We start from the raw sequence: 19,609 nt of genomic DNA, 5'->3' as shown, positions 1-19,609 counted from the left end.
TCTCCTGTCTAAGCTTGTGATACACCCACCAAGCATAACCTGAGAATCCACGTGCAACCACCGAAGAGGTGTGACCCATTGAATTCTGAGGATTCCTGCAAGTCCCGGATTGTGGCGTTTTCCTGAGACATCTGATTTCCATATGGATCAATTTAGAAAGTACGGTATGTCACACTTTGAATGTGAAACTGACTTGCTTAGTAGATGCTTAAATTATACCGATTGTCATCAGTGACGTGCGTTGCTCATCTAACAGTATACTTTGAAGGAACATTTTTATTTGCACTCTGTACTTAATAAATATAGCAAAATGAATCTAATCAGAGTACTGTGCTCATGACTGAATGCATATCTGGAGCTATGTCATTAAGAGAAAAGTGAGTGAGTCAGCCGCTGCTTAAGTGTTGCCTAGCAATGCATCACGTCTATGGATTTCATGACCGGCACATATAATATCCATCCATCCATCCATTTTCCAAACCGCTTGATCCTCACTAGGGTCGCGGGGGGTGCTGGAGCCTATCCCAGCCGTCTTCGGGCAGTAGGCGGGGGACACCCTGAATCGGTTGCCAGCCAATCGCAGGGCACACAGAGACGAACAACCATCCACGCTCACATTCACACCTAGGGACAATTTAGAGCGTTCAATCAGCCTGCCATGCATGTTTTTGGAATGTGGGAGGAAACCGGAGTACCCGGAGAAAACCCACGCAGGCCCGGGGAGATCATGCAAACTCCACACAGGGAGGCCGGAGCTGGAATTGAACCCGGTACCTCTGCACTGTGAAGTCGACGTGCTAACCACTGGACTACCGGGCCGCCCGCACATATAATAATGAATATTCAAAAGCTACCTCACCACTGTCATCATGACAGTGACTAAAGATGTTGTTAGTGGTGCTTTCAGGCAAACTCCAAGTTGCCAGCACGAGTCAGCCGTTGCCGTTCTGTCACGTGGCAGTCAACAGCCGAGTACAGAAACAGTTAATTGAACCAAAATGTGCGATATGATATGAAGCGCTAGTCCTTATTACAGCCTCGTGAGAGCGGAAGAGACAAGATGATTAAATCTTTGGGTGAATACGCATACCGCAAGATTTGACATGGAACACCCTCATTTCAAGGTCGCTCCACCCAGTTTGCGTTTCATGAATGTGCATAAATTCAGTGTGTCTTTTCTGACTTAAGCACATGGGAGAATATGACCCTAAATAAATAATAAGTAACCCAAATGCGTTTCTGGTACAATCCTAAGGCGTTTTTCTATTTGAGGTCACAGAACATCCTGACCGCCATTGCTTCTCCATCACCACAGGGACTAATTGTTTGGGGCGGGGTCAACCGAACTATGTGAGCCTTCACGCCACACTTGCAGTATGTGGGGTTCTGACACAGATTTCATGAGTGGCTGAATCTCGGCCACTAATTTTGCAGCGATTCAAAATATGAATCGCTGTTGGTTTGCGGCTTCACAAATTATAGCCCATCAAATGCACAGACGCTTTCACGCAGATGAAAAATCAATTTTCAGCATACACATCCTGTGTTTTATAAAAATCCTTTAATCATTTCGAAATACAATTTCATACGTGCCTATGGATGAAAGATGTGAAGCTTGCGCTCAAAAGTATAACGAGCCATGTGCACGGGTCCATTCAAGTGAATGGGTTCAATTTAGTAAGAGGGAGACCAGTCTTTCAATATGTTCTCTCTCTTCATATTGCAGCCTGGGTATTTCTTGAGTGACATTGTGCAGTGTGCAGCTGCCCTAAAATGTGGCTATAATGTATGAAAAGACGGAGCCGAGGCTCTCATTCACTTGACTGGACTGGCGACTTGCCTACGGCACGTGAACATTTTTTTTTACCAAAGCTTCACTTATTTCATCCACATGTACCTATGAATTTATTTACTATGGTTAAGTATTGTTGTAAAACGATGTTTATTGTATAGACTCTCTGTCTCTCAATTGCTTAAAACCAGGAAATGGGAGTGTGCAGAGGAGTTCCATGCCGCATCACACCTACATCTGTTGGCCAGTTAGATGACAGTGACGTCACGGTCCACCTTGGCCAACGTTCTACAACCAGGAAGGAAGAGGTCCTGAGGAATGGTTCCATTATAACCGCAGCCTCGAAAAAGTGTAATGGAAAAGCGACACACAAAGCACACAGGGTGGAAGCAGTCTGTTTCGGTGTATGGCCAGAACAATAAAAAAGAGGCATTGTGTAACCAGTCACAGCACTGGAGAACCTGCAAACTTGGCTGCCCTTTTGGAGGGTGAAATGATTGTTGCCACTCCTGTTGCTTTCATTGCACCAAAGTGTTCGACTGTTAGTGTTGTTGTTTTTTGTTTTTTTTATGTACTGTGGTGAGTTAGTGTTCCTTTACTGTGTACTAATAACTTTTCCTTCAGCCTCTGCCTTGACAGCGGGCTCCTGATTTTTGGGTAGGGCAGCAGCTCTGGTGGCTTACACATTACTTAGTACTCATTGTGCTGTAGGGATGTCATTCGAGGCCACAGTTGTTCCCAAGGCTGCAAGTGAAATGTCATGTTTACTACCATTCCCATACACGCCCAAAGTAATGAGTGGCATGGAGTTTCATCCTGCCACAGCTACTCCATCCACATTACCTCTTATGATACAGTCTCTTTCTACATCAGTATGCTTCCTGCTTCTGCTTTCCCAACCCAGTCGTTCCTCCATGATGCGGTTTGTCTCATCATGTTTTTTCTTGGCCGCTCCCTTCATCGATGCTTCAAGCCATCCATTTAGCTTGCTTTCATCAAGTTCATGTCATCGGTTCAAGCACTCCCCACAATGCGGCCTCACCAGTGTTGGCAGTCAACGACCTGGCATGCACTCAAAGACTAAGGTCGCAACTGTCACTTTCCCATGGAATATATATCGAATCACACGCATAGGCAGATGAGTACCTACCCGAGCCTACTGCAACACGCAACCAAACACATACTCATACTCTTGTATGTTTACACACCCTGAAGTACAGACAGAAATGTTTTTTCAAGAGCTGCTTATTCTGAGTCACAGACGCTTTTTGACTGCCATATGCATATCATGCTAGCTTATCTGTCATCTTTGATGTCATTCTAAAGGCAGGCAGCATTTAAAACAAAATTAAGTATTATGTAATGAGATATGAGTTTGGTACACTGAAAAAAGGGTGTTGGATTTACATTAAAAAAAGCATGGGTATTGGTTGCATGCATTAAAATAATGTTTCACCAACATGAATCAGAATTTATTTCCAACAATTGTCATGTTGGTGAAACATGAATTCAATACATGCAACCAATGACAAATCCAACAGACTTTTTGTCAGTGTGTGAATGTGCAATCTAAAATCTAACAGACGTAGATGATTTAAGTTAATAAAAACAGTACTGAGGCATTCATAGATTGCTCCCATTTTGCAGAATCCCTCAATGGGATTTAAAACTATTTTCAAATGCACACTTGCCATATAAAGCTGGAAACAGCTCTAACTTGAAAAACCTTGGTAATGACACCCATAGATACACACACACACACACACACACACACACACACACACACACACACACACACACACACACACACACACACACACACACACACACACACACACACACACACACACACACACACACACACACACACACACACACACAGATTCCCACATGGTATGCGACAGGAAACGAAAGTTTAGCTCCAGTGTCGCCAAAGAGAAGCAGCCTCATGCCCGCTGGCTTTGCTCCTGTCTGCTGACCCTATAATTGACTGGCCATCGAAGGGTCCAAACTCAAGTCCTCATGTGATCTTTATGAAATCTTCTGCTTGAAATTGGTACTCAGTGAAAAGCAAGGGGTGGGGATTGTGGCAATGTTTGGCCTGTTAACACAGCAGAGGGAATGATGGTGGGAGGAAATGAAGAGGTTTGCTACATGAGCTGACCCCGTTGATCCACTCACTCTCATGACAGACAGTGAGGGAAAGTGAGAACTACAATGGAGAAGGCGTTCAGGAAAGCACAAGAAAAAAAGAGAGGAAAAAAAAAGTCAGGCACAGCTTCAAGACTGGGCAGATGGCCAAGCCAGCCTCTGGGGGAGTAGAATGCCAGGAGACCTCCGATCCGACTGAAATAACTGCTCACATCTCATGAAAACACATTAAACTAATTTAAGCCAATTACACCGTGACACACACTACACTATTTTCCTGTCCTTCACCACCACCGTACCTCGCCTCAGCATTGGCGTGTGTGTCCAAACACAACTTACTAAAGCATATTGAACCATCTTTCAATCTACAGTAGGGCTGAAATGAGTCCTCGAGTAATTTGAGTACCTCAGTTCAATAAAATACTGAAGGCATTTTTTTGGGGCCTCAAATACCTGCTTGTTTACACTGTCAGGGAGAAGAAGTCAAACTGACCGCATCAGTAACTCTTCATGCGATACATGACAGTAACACACCGTCAATGCGATACGAAAGCCACCTTCAAAATAAGTCTTCGTTATCAAGTAATATATGAACATCAATGCCCAAGTCCGCTTATATTTTGATGTTCCGGGCAGCGTGTTGCAGCATGAGAGCTGACTTGACTCATTTTCCAGACTTTGTTTGAGTTTATTGCTGTTACAAACTGTTGCTTCTGACGCTGTCTGAAAATAATGTCCAATTGATAATTAAGGGCACAAAAAAAATTAATAATAATAATAATTATGTTGGCGGCCCGGTAGTCCAGTGGTTAGCACGTCGGCTTCACAGTGCAGAGGTACCGGGTTCGATTCCAGCTCCGGCCTCCCTGTGTGGAGTTTGCATGTTCTCCCCGGGCCTGCGTGGGTTTTCTCCGGGTACTCCGGTTTCCTCCCACATTCCAAAAACATGCGTGGCAGGCTGATTGAACGCTCTGAATTGTCCCTAGGTGTGAATGTGAGCGTGGATGGTTGTTCGTCTCTGTGTGCCCTGCGATTGGCTGGCAACCGATTCAGGGTGTCCCCCGCCTACTGCCCGAAGACAGCTGGGATAGGCTCCAGCACCCCCCGCGACCCTAGTGAGGATCAAGCGGTTCGGAAAATGGATGGATGGATAATTATGTTGAGACTGTATTGTACAGCGCTGGCTGCGCGAGCAGGGCTAGCAGCGCTCAAGTTGCATCTATCAATTATCTGAACAGCTTTATCCCCTTGAGGGTTGTGGGCATGCAAGAGCATATCCGACCTGACTTGGGGCAATAAACGGGGGACAGCCTGAACCGGTGGCCAGCCAATCGTGCCAAAGTGATGTAGTGAAAGAAGTTGTGTCTGGAGCTGAAATTCAGTGGAGGCTCTTAACACAGTATGGAGAAAGCGCACCATCAAAAAGAAGTGTGTACAAGTGGATTGAAAAGTTAAAAATTGGCCGAACCAGCGTGGACCACGTAGAAGGTTTTCTTTGGATAAAGCAGTTCAAGAAGTGGTGCATAAATGGTTACAATACAAGCCAAAAATGTTCTTCTCAGATGGAATTCACAAGCTCTATGTATCAATCTATCTATCTAATTTGGGCACATTTCACCACTCGTGGCTTTGGGCAATTGAAAACACCGGCACAAAATGGCACGAAAAAAAAAATAAGGAAATTTGATATAATGCAATCACCATCACAATTCATTGTTCATCTAAAACTGTAATGTTTTACTGAATGGATCTGATGACTGTTTTTTGCAGGTTAGGCAACTGACTTAATTTAGAACTTAAAAAGGATCTGAAGGATTCTTTTGTAACAGAACATCTGGCAGTATGTGCGTTGGATGCCATGCTTGTGATATCAGTCCTTGCCTTTTCAACTAGTCCTGCTTTTAGGCAAACAAGCTGACCCCAATGATCTCAATCGGCCCACATCTCAAGCCAAGACTTTGTCCTCTTCAGTGGAAAATAAGTAAAATCTGGTCCAGTGAGACAGCAGCCCTCCCATAACTTGTAAATACGGGGCTTATTTTACACAGTAAATATGGACTTTCAATCATATCAGTATAATCAGGGACTAAATGAAGAGTATTGATAAAACCATGAAAAATCATTTGTATCTTTGTGCTAATTTTAATTCCAGGGTTATTCATACTTTGTGTGACATCCATAAAACATGGGATGATTGTGAATGGTACTGTTCAGGCCTGGGGTGTGCAACTGGCAACTCCAACCACATTTCTGAGTGGCCTCTTGATTAATCCCCAAACTCCCCACCCTCTCCATGTTTTTTAAAAATCACATATATAAATATTTATACAGTAGATATGTATCTATATATAGATCTCTCTCTCTCTCTTAGATTTTTTAAACATTTTATTTATTTATTTTTACAAATGCCCAACATTCTTCAAAAACCGCTGATAACAATATTTCTTCCCTGAAAAGTTGGGGGTGAAACGAAGAAAAAAAATCCCATGAAAAAAAAAATACTTGAAAAAATATATGCGAATCTGCCGGTGTCAAGCCGTGAGTATGCAAGAGTTGACTGCAGTTTTAAGTTGTCACATTACCATCCCCATTAGATGGCAGAGATGGCTGAGTTGTGCAGTCTTGAACCGCACTACATTACAACGTAAGTAAATGTTTTTTTGCGGATTTGGAATGATATGCAGTACAAACAGTACCTTAATGATTAAAAAAATGTCGTGAGTTGAATTTTGTGAAAGCAGTTTTGTGCAGTCCTTAAAAGGTACTTTTCTGCAAGAGAGGTATTTGCATAATATATGGTTATTTTGTTGTTTTCTTCCAACCAATTGCTTTTGGGCTGGGATAGTGGATTCTCTTATTCATGCATTGAGAAATGTACTATGAAAAATAAAATGAAATATATTAAGAACACGTATTTTGCACATATTTTGTCCATATTTCTAATGGTATTTTGGTCACACATCTGGGTAGGTGGTGTATGATCCTATGTGGCCCCCTCAGTTGCACTGATGAAAAATTGGGGCCCCCTCCAGCATTGAAATTGCCCATCCCTGGTCTTGGTTCTCTTTCCATCTATCTTTAACAGGTGAATGAGCTTTACATTTTAAGATGCTTTACTGTAAATAGCTTGTTCAGATAATGTACATATTACCCACAATTTACAGGAATGGAGAATATTTTTGAAAGCCGCCAGGGCCTGCTACGTAAAAAAGAAAACAAAACAAGCAAAAAAAAAAAGAGTATGCAAGTACATTTGTGAAGAAAATCTGGCCCCGTTTACGCCAATGTTGCCATATTTACACCAACATCGGATGAACTCCCAGGCCAAACATATTTTTCTCTGATTAAAAAAAGATATTTGCAAACACTTTCACATCCATGATGTTTGGCTTTACCCATCTCTGTATCTTGCCATAAATGTTTGCTTACTTTCACTCCACAGAATACTCCTGTTTTTTCCCCCCAAAATGCTCAGTGTTAACGCTGTAATTACAGAGAAACAACAATATGAACAGGGACTGGGGCCCAAACATTTGTTCACTTTCTTCCTGTGCCATTCTTTTTTTTTTTTTTTTAACTTTCCAGTGCTTCCAGTGTGAGGGACAGCAGGCCAAACATATAACAATTGTTGTGGTAAGCCACCAAGCACATGCTGGCTGACGCCCCTCCATTGAAATGGAAAAGCAGGAATGATGGCTGAGAGTTTATGCTAATTGGTAACAGGCTGCCTAAATCATCCTTGATTCAGCTCCAAATTACTGTAAAGAACAGACAGTTCACTGCTATGCTGGGTGACAGATCTGGCACGCAACAACAAAGTATATCTGAGGTTTACATTGTGTTAAAAAAAAATATATACTTTTTCAATTAAATGTCTATTTCACACTGCCCATAAAATTCCAAACTTCATGTATCCCCACAGTCTCATATTTTCCTTTAATGAGCAATTTTAAATGTTAAAAAAAGACCCAGACCAAGTAAACTGGTGTGTGTTGAATTTCATGACTGTTTCTAATCATTTTTTTTCCATTCCCAGTGGCCAGTGTAACTCCATTTCAGGCCACTGTGGACAAAATAGGATGGTTACTTGATGAGATTACTAAATAATCTCTACGCCTGCCATTCCCACTTTTATAAAATATCAGTCTCATTTTGGTCTCCAAACATTTTTTTTTTGATTCAGTTTATTTTTCCAGGATTGTCGAAGAAAAATAAATGTTGGGGAGTCACATTTTGAAATCTATGATGTTCTGGAGTACTGTACATCATAACCTCTGCAATGAAGTGAACTAATCATTTGACATTTAATATCCAGCCGATTGGCTCAAAAAATGAAGAAATTTTACAATGCAAGAATCATAGTGAATCGCGACCAGTCTTTTTTAGTATGGTGTTCTTTTTGGACATGAATAAAATATTTGATTATTAAGTTGCATTATTACAGTTAGAATGTAAATAAAGGTCTTTTCGACAAAGCCATTCATGTGCTGCGAGGGCGTGAGGATGGAACGCCGTGTCAGGGTGAAAAAGGTTAAACTCAAGAGCAGTGTTGCGGTGAGGCAAGAAGGTGCATCCAAGGGAGGAGATGGTGAAGTGATTTCAGAGTGCAAATGGAAATACACCAAGCAGTGGGAAAAGCATCTATCCTACTTCTTGGTCGGCCGCTAAACAACCAATTCCAAATATGTGCAAGCATGCAATGTGAGTTCTATCGTCCTTGCATGCTGCCCCACGACAAACAAAAAATGACCAAGTGCAGGTAAAACGGTATTAAAAGGTAACCATGCTCTCATTCCTGACTGATACAGACCTTCCTAAAACTGTCTTTTATGACAATTCATTCCATTTAATAATGTTAGTTGGAATTTTCCACAGTTGGATGTCATGAAGTCTTTACGTGACATCTTCTGCATTGCGGTCGATTGGGTTCAGCCAACTTGGTTGGAAGACTTAAAATGCTAACCTGAGGAAAAGCCTCATATGACGAAGGTCTTCCATTTCATGATTCAAGGGTTTCAAAAAGTGGCTGGTCCTAGCAATAAGACTAATTATCAAGTCCTTACAATAACGAGCTCAATCCAAAAAGGAAAATTTCAGAATTTGTGATGCAAAGCTCATTAAATCATTGCAGTATAGTGAATGCACTCTTTAATTGGCATGAGGATGCCACCAGCCTTTGATCGAAAAAAAACAAAACCAAATTCTTATTGAGAGACTCAGGAACCTTCAGTTTCTGCTCGTTTGTGGGCTGTGCTGCCTTTAGTTTTGTTTGAAGTATCCTGATCAAATAGGTTGGGATCAGGTGACTTCACTTGGCTATGAACAATATTCAATTTCTTTGCCTTCAAGAAGTCATGCGTTGCCTTCTTGGTAAGTTTAGGATCATTATCTATCAATATCATGAAGAGCCGTCCCATCAGTTTTGTAGCATTTGGCCAAATGTGAGCTGGGCTAAAAGCCCTGTACACTTCAGAAATCATTGTGTTACTTCTGTCAGCCGACACATCATCAATACTAGTGATCCTGTTCCATTAGCAGCCATTCAAGCTTAATGTTATAAAATGGCCACCCCCAAGTTTGACAAATGATTTGGTATGCATTGGACCACAAATCTTTCTTTCTCCATATCTTTATCATCTGATACGTTGATAGTTGATTTTGGTTTCAACGAATCATTAAAAGCTGCCAAAGTCTGTTTCTCTGTATTTGATACCCAGACATTCTGACAATATTAGATGTGTATTCTTTCGAACCATTGCATTCTTGTTGACAGTGGGCAAAGCCGTGCTAAGCTAAAAATGCAGGCACGAAACACAAATGTGCTTCAGTGATTTAGTACACTTGTCATATACAGTAGGTCTTGCTGAAACAACGTCAAATCAGAAGGGGTAAACACCTTTGAACAGAAAATAGAAGGCAACATTAATAAGTCACTGGAAAAAAAGTAATACAGCATTAGGATCCACAGCCACAAGAAACCTGAAGTGAAGAAGGATGTCACTGAAAATGTCAGCGAAGAGGAGTAGTATATTACACTCATATAATAAATATTTACTGTATTTTCCGCACTGTTAGGCGCTTCGGAGCATAAGGTGCACCTTCTAATGAATAGACAAATTTGAAACTGTTTTCATATACTGTATATAGGGCGCACTGCATTATAAGGCGCCTAGATAGAAGCTACAAGAAGATAAGATAACCTTTATTTGTCCCACACTGGGGAGATTTGCAGTCTACAGCAGCAAAATTGGGGGAGGGGGTAGGACTCTGATAGCTCAAAAATTAGGTAAAGGTTCTATCCATCTATCCAATTTCCGAACTGCTTATCCTGACAAAGGTCGCAGGTGTACTGGAGCCAATCCCAAGGGCAGGATACACGCTAAATTTGTCACCAGACAATCTCAGAAATAGACACAAATAGCCAACTGCCCACATTCACGTTCAAATCAATGGACAATTTAGAATGCTCAATCATCCTATTATGCATGTTTTTGGAATGTGCAATGAAACCGGAGTACCCGGAGAAAACCCACGCAGGCACGGGGAGAACATGTAAATTCCACACAGGAAAGCCAGAGTCCAGATTCGAGCCCACGACCTCAGAACTGTGAGGGGGATGTCCTAACCATTCATTTATTGTGCCTCTTTTGTGAATGTTATTTAGAATAAATCAGTCCTTCAGTTCCTCCACCTCGCCATGACAGTACAAGTCGACCCCGTTGCTCACAACCAATATGGGAATGGAGACAGGACGCCCGCCCATTGAGCTAGTCTGTGTGTGTGTGTGTGTGTGTGTGTGTGTGTGTGTGTGTGTGTGTGTGTGTGTCTATGCATGAGGAACATAAATAAACCCACCATTCCATTTCATGACATTTTAATAAGGCAGTAGTTTAAAATTACTGCAGTTATTTGAGAAACACAACTTCTAAACAGTCTCAGAGTGACCACTACTGCCTGTGCCTTCACTTCCAAGTCACACCCTATTAAATTACTATTAAATTCTTCATTGGAAATGAAATTCCATCCCAGGTTTTCTGTGCTGGCATTAACAATTGCCTGACATCAGGAACTGCATAGTAAGCTGTTGAGAACCATGAAAATTGGACAGTAAATATCCAAAATAAACAAATACTTCATGTTGTGACTCACTCGTGTACATAGGAAGCACGTGGCATTTCCATGTACAACGGACTAAAACGTTATATCCCAGGAAAAAATAAACTGTGGGAAAACCACAGCTAATTCGATGGAATTAGGTGAATAATTTGAAATGTTTCCCCCCCAAAAGATTTAGGTCACATCACTTCTTGCAATAAGGAGGGCATTGCCACTTTACTGTGGCCATCCTTGATGTACTTTATGGGACGCGACAGTGTACTTCTGAAATAGTGTTAATGCATTTTAGTGTTTGACTATACTGCTAAACAGTTGGTACTATTTTTTTACGCTATGTTTTCACAGTGTAATCATTTGTAAAACAGGCATATTGGTAACCTGTCATTGTAATGAATGGTATTAACATTTATTTGACAAATGACGCTCGGCAATAAAAAGGGGAACAAGTCATGCAAACTTACAAATACAGTAGATAATTGTTGAAGTAAGTGAAAAATGGTAGCCTGAATAAAAGTGGCTACAGTATCATTGCTAAAGAGCAAATGCAGTACTTTAAAACTGAAGTTGTCTTTTTATTTTTTTGTTTTTGGTAGCTTTAGTCTGACAAAGGCAAATTTATAAAAACGTATGGCACTGGCCAAATACAAACTCATCTTGTTTGTTTGTTTGTTTATTGAACATAAAACATATACAGTAATAATTTGACAGAAATGTTATGTGTTTATATATAAATAGATCATTTTTATATCAATCAGAAAAGAAAGAAAGTAAGAAGAAAGAAGTCTCCATTAAGGCTCATGCTTTACCCTTAACTGTGATATTTTTACAACTTTTGGTTTGTATCGGGATTTTATACATCCACACCCTGGCACTCTTGTCAATTTTCTCTTGTATTCATAATGGATATCGCCATACCTTTCACTATTTATCAACTTAGTTCTGATTTATCATTATATTTAAGGTTTAGAATTTGTCACTTTAACTCTGATTGATGTAGGTTGTTTTTACTATTTTTTTGAATTTGTTTTTGAACTCAGCAAGCGATTTACTCATTTTCAGGTAGGTTTCGAAATTATTCCACAGATTAACACCTTTGACAGATACACTTCTTTGCTTGATGTTTGTTCTTGTTTTGAGTTTTTTGAATACGTTGGTACCTCTTAAATCATAGCTGCTTTCTCGAATTTCGAAAAACTTCTGAATGTTTTGGCAGAGCAGGTTATTGTGTGCTTTGTACATTAATTGGCCGATTTTAAAGTCAACCAGGTCATACAATTTCATCATATTTAATTTGATAGATAGTGGATTTGTGGGTTCCGTATATTTTGATCTATTAATAATTTGAATTGCATTTTTTTCTGTAGTTTTAGAATAGGGACTGTGTTTTGTTTTACAGGCATTTCCCCATATTTCCACACAGTAGGTCATATATGGTAATAATAATGAAGAGTATAACGTGTACACAGATCTCTTATTTAGTACATCCTTGTATCTTAGGGTAATAAATGCATTTATTTTAATTCTTTGAGGTCCATTGCTTACATTTTCTAGTACAAGATTGAATGGTACCTTGCAAATAGTTTCAACATCCCATGGCAGGATAGTGCGAAGGTCGATGACCTCACAGGAAACACCCAATTTCTCCTGAGCCATTTGGGCCACTTCCTTCATCACATGTACCTAAAAGAAACGGGGGGGGGGGGGGCACATGATCATGATTTTTTTTTTTGTCTTTCACTCATTACTTTCTGTGATTCTATCAAGAGAGTAGGGATACCTTGCGAATAAAACACATTTTAATTTAGTTTATATTACTGTCTGAAACAATAACTTTGTCTGCTCTTCTGGATCTCAAATTCCACTCGTCTGATTTTCTTTCTCACTTAACTAAGATGGCCAAGCAGCTGAGGAGTGGTGAAGTAGGAAATAAAGAAATACGTTTCAGAAGGAAGGGCCATTGTTTCCACTACTTGACTGGATCATCTCTCTTGCCAAGTCATCTTTCAAGAATAATACGGGCTTTGATGGAGACGCTTTCTCTCAGTATCCTCTGGACCCCATCTCAGGCTGCAGGCACACTGCGGCACGGATAAGCCAGGTAAAGTGGCTGGGAACAATCAAACTGAATCTGACTCCTGGTGAGTGACAGGCTCTGTGACAGCAAGCCGTAGAAATCAAAGCTCGCTGATGAAAAGACCATCAACAATGGAAAGAGTGCTGCAGACATGCGCCGTTAATAGGCGAAGAGCAACGCACGGCCTTGGTTCTGAGATGTCTGCACAGATATAGTCTAAGCATGCCAGCTGAGAGACCCTGCAGTGACACAGGAGGCTCGTCATGTACTTAAAATTAATCCACCGGCTTTGAACATCACATATTGTTGTCCCTAGTCCCTGTAACCAGGGTTCCAAAGATAGACGGTGACTAAACCATTCAGCACACCCACTGAGATGTTGTCAATGATGTGCAGGATCACCTACCTGTGTACCCCAGGCAATCAATGTGACATCACTTCCTTCCTCCACAACCTCAGCCTGTGAGAGTGGAATAGTGAAGGCTTCTGTGGGAACTTGCTCCACTGCAAACACAAAAAGTCAATCAGAAGCATTCCATATCTGCAAAGTTATCCAACCTGGTTGTAAAACTCACTTGTACACTTGTTTTTGTGTACACTGTAACGTACTGCAATGTTGCCCCTCAAGCAGTTTAACCTTCATTCACTGTTCATACCAGAGGAGATTGCTCTAAGACTGCAAGGGAAGCTCAGCTTCCCCTAAAATGTCTAAAAAATAAGTGATCAAATATATGTGTGTCCATACAATTGTGTGTACATGTCATTGACTAAATATGTGCTACAACGTGCTCAACTTTTGTTCCGAATCAGCTTCTTATTACTGGTTATGACGCGACTCTCTTCTCATTCATTCCTGCAGCTTCACTGTGCTTTAAACTGTGTGGACGCTGAGCGTCTACAGCGCGGACGCTGGGCGTCGAGAGAGTTCAGAGCCCGTTGTCCCAATCCATCGAAACGAGACGAGTCATTGGATAAATGCTGGTTTTGTCCCGCCCATCGGACGCTCAGCGTCTCTGGGAGTCTATGGACAGTGGGCGTTTATCGGCTGGCTCGGACGCTCAGCTTTTCTGCATGATGATTGAATGATCTGTCTGAGGCTGAATCTCTTTTTCATTGACAGTGAAATGAGCCAATCACCGATCTTTCGGTGTAGGCATCCATGGGAGCATTTTTCAATTCTCATTCTGTTCTGAGTTAAACTGGAGACTTCTTCTAATAATCATAGTGACACTCTCTTTGTTGAAAACAACTAGCGACAGATTAATATTTTATTTCTGCTGTGTTTTATTGTAGTTGCTTGTGTTCGCAGACTGACTTATATCACCCCAGTTAAGACCCTGGAAAAGACACCTTGTTGGTATGACAGGGTCACAGATCATTTTCTTGAAAAGGAACGGAGAATAGAATTCACGTATAAATAAACAGACATTATGATGTAGGCCGAAATTGAGCTTCCCTTCCTTGACAGACCAGCATCTGGTTCATACATTGTAAGCGTTGCAAACAAATACACTCTTGCAGTGAATGTATTTCTGTTGAGTCGACCAAACGTCTTAGGGCTACTTGATCTTTTAAGCGGGCATATTATTGGAGTGACAGTCGATTCAATTGGGAAAATCAATTGTCTTGTATAATTTGGTAAAAAGTGAAATAATGAATACATGAGGTAATCTCACAGAATGATTCATAATTATTATTAGTGCTGTTCTATTACAACACATTTTTATTTATCGTAACTATATGTTGATTTATCCATGCCTGTGGCAAAGAATGATAGGCGGAATAATTTATTCCATTGGATGGCAGTGGGTGCAATAAACCTGTGTATCCACCAGAGGTGGGAGTAAGTCACATGTGCAAATCACAAGCCTCAAGTAGTACTCTTCAAGTTTCAAGCACGAATCAATCGGGGGGGGGGGGGCAAGTTAACACCCCCCCTCCCAAAAAAAGAGTATTTACTTTCAAGCAAGTCAAAAGTCAAGTCATAAAATATTATTCAGCACAACACTTTTCATATTAGAGTCATGATAAAATACATGTATTTGTTCACCGATCAAGACAAAAAAAAGTGCATTTATATCTCTCAAAATTAAATGAGCACACAAAGAATGTATGCAGCTCTAACAATTAACAGTTTGAAGTACATGCATATATATATATAATTTAAAAGACGGTGTCATTATTTTGTAAATGTCCGTGAAAATACAAAAGTGGCCAAACATATGTTCTTGGTGCTGCAAATATTAAATATGAAGTTATTCAAAACAGTTTCGAGGCAGGCATTTTTGTGACGACACAATCGACACCACCGAGTTGGTCCACGGTTTTCCCCAGCTCTACTGTAGACCTATTGGCAATTCTTCTAAATTACTTGTTTTTTCGGCGAAGCTATAGTACTCAGAGGGAACCCATAGATAATGCATAGGGTGACAGTTGTAATTTAACAAATTATATCAAAAGCCCAAGGTGGAGATCCAGAACCGGATCCCAAACCTTCCTGCTATGACCCAGGAGTTCTCACCAGTATGGCTCTCTTCATTTCAATTTCAAAGTGTTTTATTCATAGTTGTGAATGAAACCAGCAACGTGCAGATCCAACACTTACGAGGGTTGATACAGAACACAGAAAACGGTACCCTGTGGTTTTGAAGATACAAAGATTTCAAAACCACTAACTTTAAGGGATGAGTAGAACCACAAATGGAATGACACAACCATCAAACACACATTCCTCCAGCAGTACATTTTGTCTGGCCAATTCCAAAGGCTAACACATGCTTTTTTCCAGAAACTCATTGCCTAGAAGAGACCACATATACTTTTATCAGCACAACATAGTAGTGCTAGTGTTTGCCAGCTCCACGTTGATTAATGTTGCAGAAAAAAACAGGGTTTAGATCGGTCGGTCGGTGAAGGCCCTCGTTATCGAGGAATGCGGCCCCCAGGACAAGGCGACGGCTCCTGGTGCTTGTGTCTCCGATGACTGTGGAGGCCCAGTCTTCCCCGAAAGCCCCGCCCGCAGGATTGACAGAAGTGGGTTGGGGGGCCGGGCGGTTGCCGGGCCCTCTCCTTCCTCCGCGCTCGCTGGTCCTCCTCCGCAGCGACGCGTCGAGTCTCGAGGACCCGGACCCCGCCCCGCACAGCCCCACGCCAGGCCGCCCGATCCGCGGCCAGGTCAGCCCACTGTGCCGGGGGAATCCGGCACCGCTGAAGATGACCCTTTAGCTGGTCTTTGAATCGTCTTTTCGGGCCACCGCGGGGACGGGTGCCCTCCAGCAACTCCGCGTAGAGGAGCTGCTTCGGGAGACGGTCGTCGCTCATCCGCTGCACGTGGCCGGCCCACCGCAGTTGGGCCAGGGTGATCATGACCTCAATACTCATGAGGCCAGCCCGGGTGAGGATCTCATTATTAGTCACGCTCTCCTCCCAGGAAACATTGAGGAGAGATCAGAGTCGTCCTTGGTGGAACCTCTCGAGCCTCTTGATGCTGCTCCGATTGAGGGTCCAACATTTGGCGCCATAGAGAAGGGTCGGGAGGACGACAGACTTATACACCATGATCTTCGTGTTGGTGGAAATGGCGTGATTCCTGAAGACCCGACGACCGAGGCGTCCAAAGGCTGTGTGGGCTGCCTGGATACGGTAAGTGAGGTCCTCCGTGAGGCCGGCGTCCTCCTGGATAATGCTGCCCAGGTAAGGGAATGCCGAGACCTGCTCGATGGGTTCGTCGTCTATGGTGATTTGGGGTGGACGATGGTTCAGGTGGAGGGTCTTTGTCTTTTTGGTGTTGACGGAGAGGCCAAAGGTCCTGCACGCCGCGGCGAAGCCGTCCGCGATGAGCTGGAGGCCCCCGGAGGAGTTGGAGACCGCAGCATTGTCATCAGCGTACTGGAGTTCGCTGACGGTCGTGACCGTGGTCCCCCGCCTGCTCCTCAAACGGCTGAGGTTGAAGAGCGACCCTTCAGTTTGGTAGCGTAGAGTGATTCCGTGCTCCTGGACAGGGGTGACGTGGTGGATGAGCGCGGCGATGTAGAGGCAGAACAACGTCGGCGCCACCGTGCAGCCCTGTTTGACTCCGGTCCGAACCGGGAATGGGGGAGTCATTTCGCCCTGAGTCAGGACGCAACCCTTCATGCCGTCGTGAAACATCCGGATGAGGGATATGAATTTGGGGGGGCAGCCTTGACGTTCCAGCACTTTCCAGAGTGCTGCTCGGGGCACAGAATCAAACGCTTTGGCCAGATCATAAAAGATGGCGTGGAACTCCCTCCGCTGCTCCCGGCACTTCTCCAGGAGCTGTCTGGCGCAGAACACCATGTCCGCGGTTCCCCTTCCTGGACGGAAGCCCGCCTGGGACTCCGGAAGAACCCGCTCAGCGAGACAGGTGAGTCGGTCGGCCAGTATACGACAGATGAGTTTTCCAGCAGTTGACAGCAGGGAAATTCCACGATAGTTTCCACAGTCGAGTTTGTCGCCCTCCTTGAATATCGTGACGATGACGGAGTCCTTCAGTTCCCCAGGCACCGTCTCCTCGACCCAGCATTGAAGGATGAACGTGTGGAGGCGGGTGAGGAGATGTGCACCCCCAGCTTGTAAAAGTTCTACGGGGATGTCGTCGACTCCAGCAGCTTTGTTCTTCTTCATCCTCCTCAGGGCTCCGGAGATCTCCCGGAGAGTCGGCAGCTCCGTCATCCAGTGTTGCACGGGGAGCTGGGGGACAGGATCGAGGAAGCCGTCTATTGCGCATGTCGGACGGTTCAGGAGCTCCATGAAATGCTCCTTCCATTGCTGGTGAGTATCCTCCTTTTCCTGCAGGATTGTGCCGTCCTTTGCCTTCACAGCCATTGGAGGACTGTGAGCCGGACCGATGATCTTCCTCGTTGCTTCGAAGAAGGATCTGGTATCGTGACGGTCAGCGAAACTCTGCATTTGGTGGGCAAAGTTGACCCACCATTGATTTTGACTGAGGGGAGGACTCATATTCATGTCGCTTCAAACCCAAGAGAGTGCAACTCAGCACTGCATATGAAAAAGCACTGGTAAGGGAAGCTCTCACGCAACACACATTTGTAGTACATACAGCCGATTAACAATATTTATCCTAGAACAACACGCAAATACAGTGGTACTTCTACTTACCAAATTAATTGGTTCTGGAGGAAATTTCTTAACTTGAAAATTTTGTAAGTAGACGCGTTTTCCATGTAAATGCCCTAATTCGTTCCAAGCCCCCCCCCCCCCCCCCCCCAAATTGAGACTTTGATATGTAACACATACATGTTACAATTAGATTATTGCACTATAAATGAGAGTTGTGCAACAGAGTAAAGAATAAAAATTATGGTCATTTAACTTTTAACTGCGTCCTCATCGTTTTTTGCCCTTTTTAGTCCATGTTCTCTCTCAGAAGTGTTTTTTTGCCAGGCGTTTTTGTAAAGAACTGATCCAAGGACGTTTGCTTTTGTCGGCTTTTAACAATCTTTTGAAAATTTCCAAGGCAAACATCAGCATAGTGAGCGATCGCCCGACACTTTTTCTGGGTGATTGACATTTACGTAAAACTATTGGAATGCCTCATGGCCCGAGGGGCGAATGACGAGGACGCTGCATCAACACATATCTATTTATTTATCCTCACACATAGCCACACACGGTAGAAGTCCCTCTTAGCCAATGGGATGCCATGATGATGCTCGGTAATAGCCAATGGCGGAGCAGCTATAAGTATGTTGCGTTCAGGAAACTCGGAGCTGCGAGTAGTGGCCCATACTGTATTTTTACCTTTTGTATCCTGACATTTCTTTCGTAACAAGAGGCAATATTTTCTTGAGACGTTTCGTAACTTGAAAATTTCATCTGAAGAGACTTCCTAAGTAGAGGTACCACTGTACAAGGGTTTCCAGGCCTTCTTCATTTTCAAAGTTTGTCACCGATGTCACTGATCCAAGTGTGAATGGAGGTTTTTGAGAATAGGGCTATCACTTTTGAATCTTTTGAGAAATCAATTATCCTATTACATTTTCCATCATATTTTCCAATGAGTCCGACAGCCTGGGAAAATGGTGACTGGAGTGCATTTATATAATAATAATAATAATAGATTTTATTTATAAGCGCCTTTCAAGACACCCAAGGACATATAGCACTTTATCTACACCATCATTGTACCCAAAGAGGTTTAGATTCACCCATTCGCGCACCCATTTATACACCAATGGGCATCTGCAGCCATGCAAAGCATTACCAGGCCCACTGGGAGCAAATCGGGGTTTGAGGTCTTGCCCAAGAAATCTTCAGTGCAACTGGGAGTGGCAATAAAAAGCTTGAAGCAAGCAACCAGAAGTTGGACATTAACCCGAATATTGACTGCATGTAAAAAGTCTGTAGCGGCTGATTTTTATAATTTTTTTTTAATGGGACAACTAGCCTCAAAAATGGCTTGAGTTTTGAAAGAGGTGAAATAGGTATAAAAAACG

The 19,609-nt window shown here is 42.7% G+C and overlaps 1 protein-coding gene across 1 annotated transcript in view; it reads right to left on the bottom strand.

Annotated features, from left to right (window-relative positions):
- The window catches only part of bckdhb (branched chain keto acid dehydrogenase E1 subunit beta), a 56,799-nt gene that overhangs the window by 9,856 nt on the left and 27,334 nt on the right, over positions 1-19,609 (bottom strand). Inside the window, exons 7-8 of the mRNA XM_086112781.1 lie at positions 13,540-13,637; positions 12,629-12,739 (exon numbers count right to left, since the gene is read on the bottom strand). Coding sequence (XP_085968907.1) covers positions 12,629-12,739; positions 13,540-13,637 — 209 coding nt within the window. The remainder of the gene's footprint in view (positions 1-12,628; positions 12,740-13,539; positions 13,638-19,609) is intronic.

This window comes from Hippocampus guttulatus, chromosome 6, assembly GCF_054856545.1.
Source record: "Hippocampus guttulatus isolate MCC_2025c chromosome 6, RoL_Hgut_1.0, whole genome shotgun sequence".
Taxonomy (NCBI): Eukaryota; Metazoa; Chordata; class Actinopteri; order Syngnathiformes; family Syngnathidae; genus Hippocampus; species Hippocampus guttulatus.
Note: the sequence above shows the minus strand (reverse complement) of the source record. Positions and strands in the feature narration are given on the sequence as shown.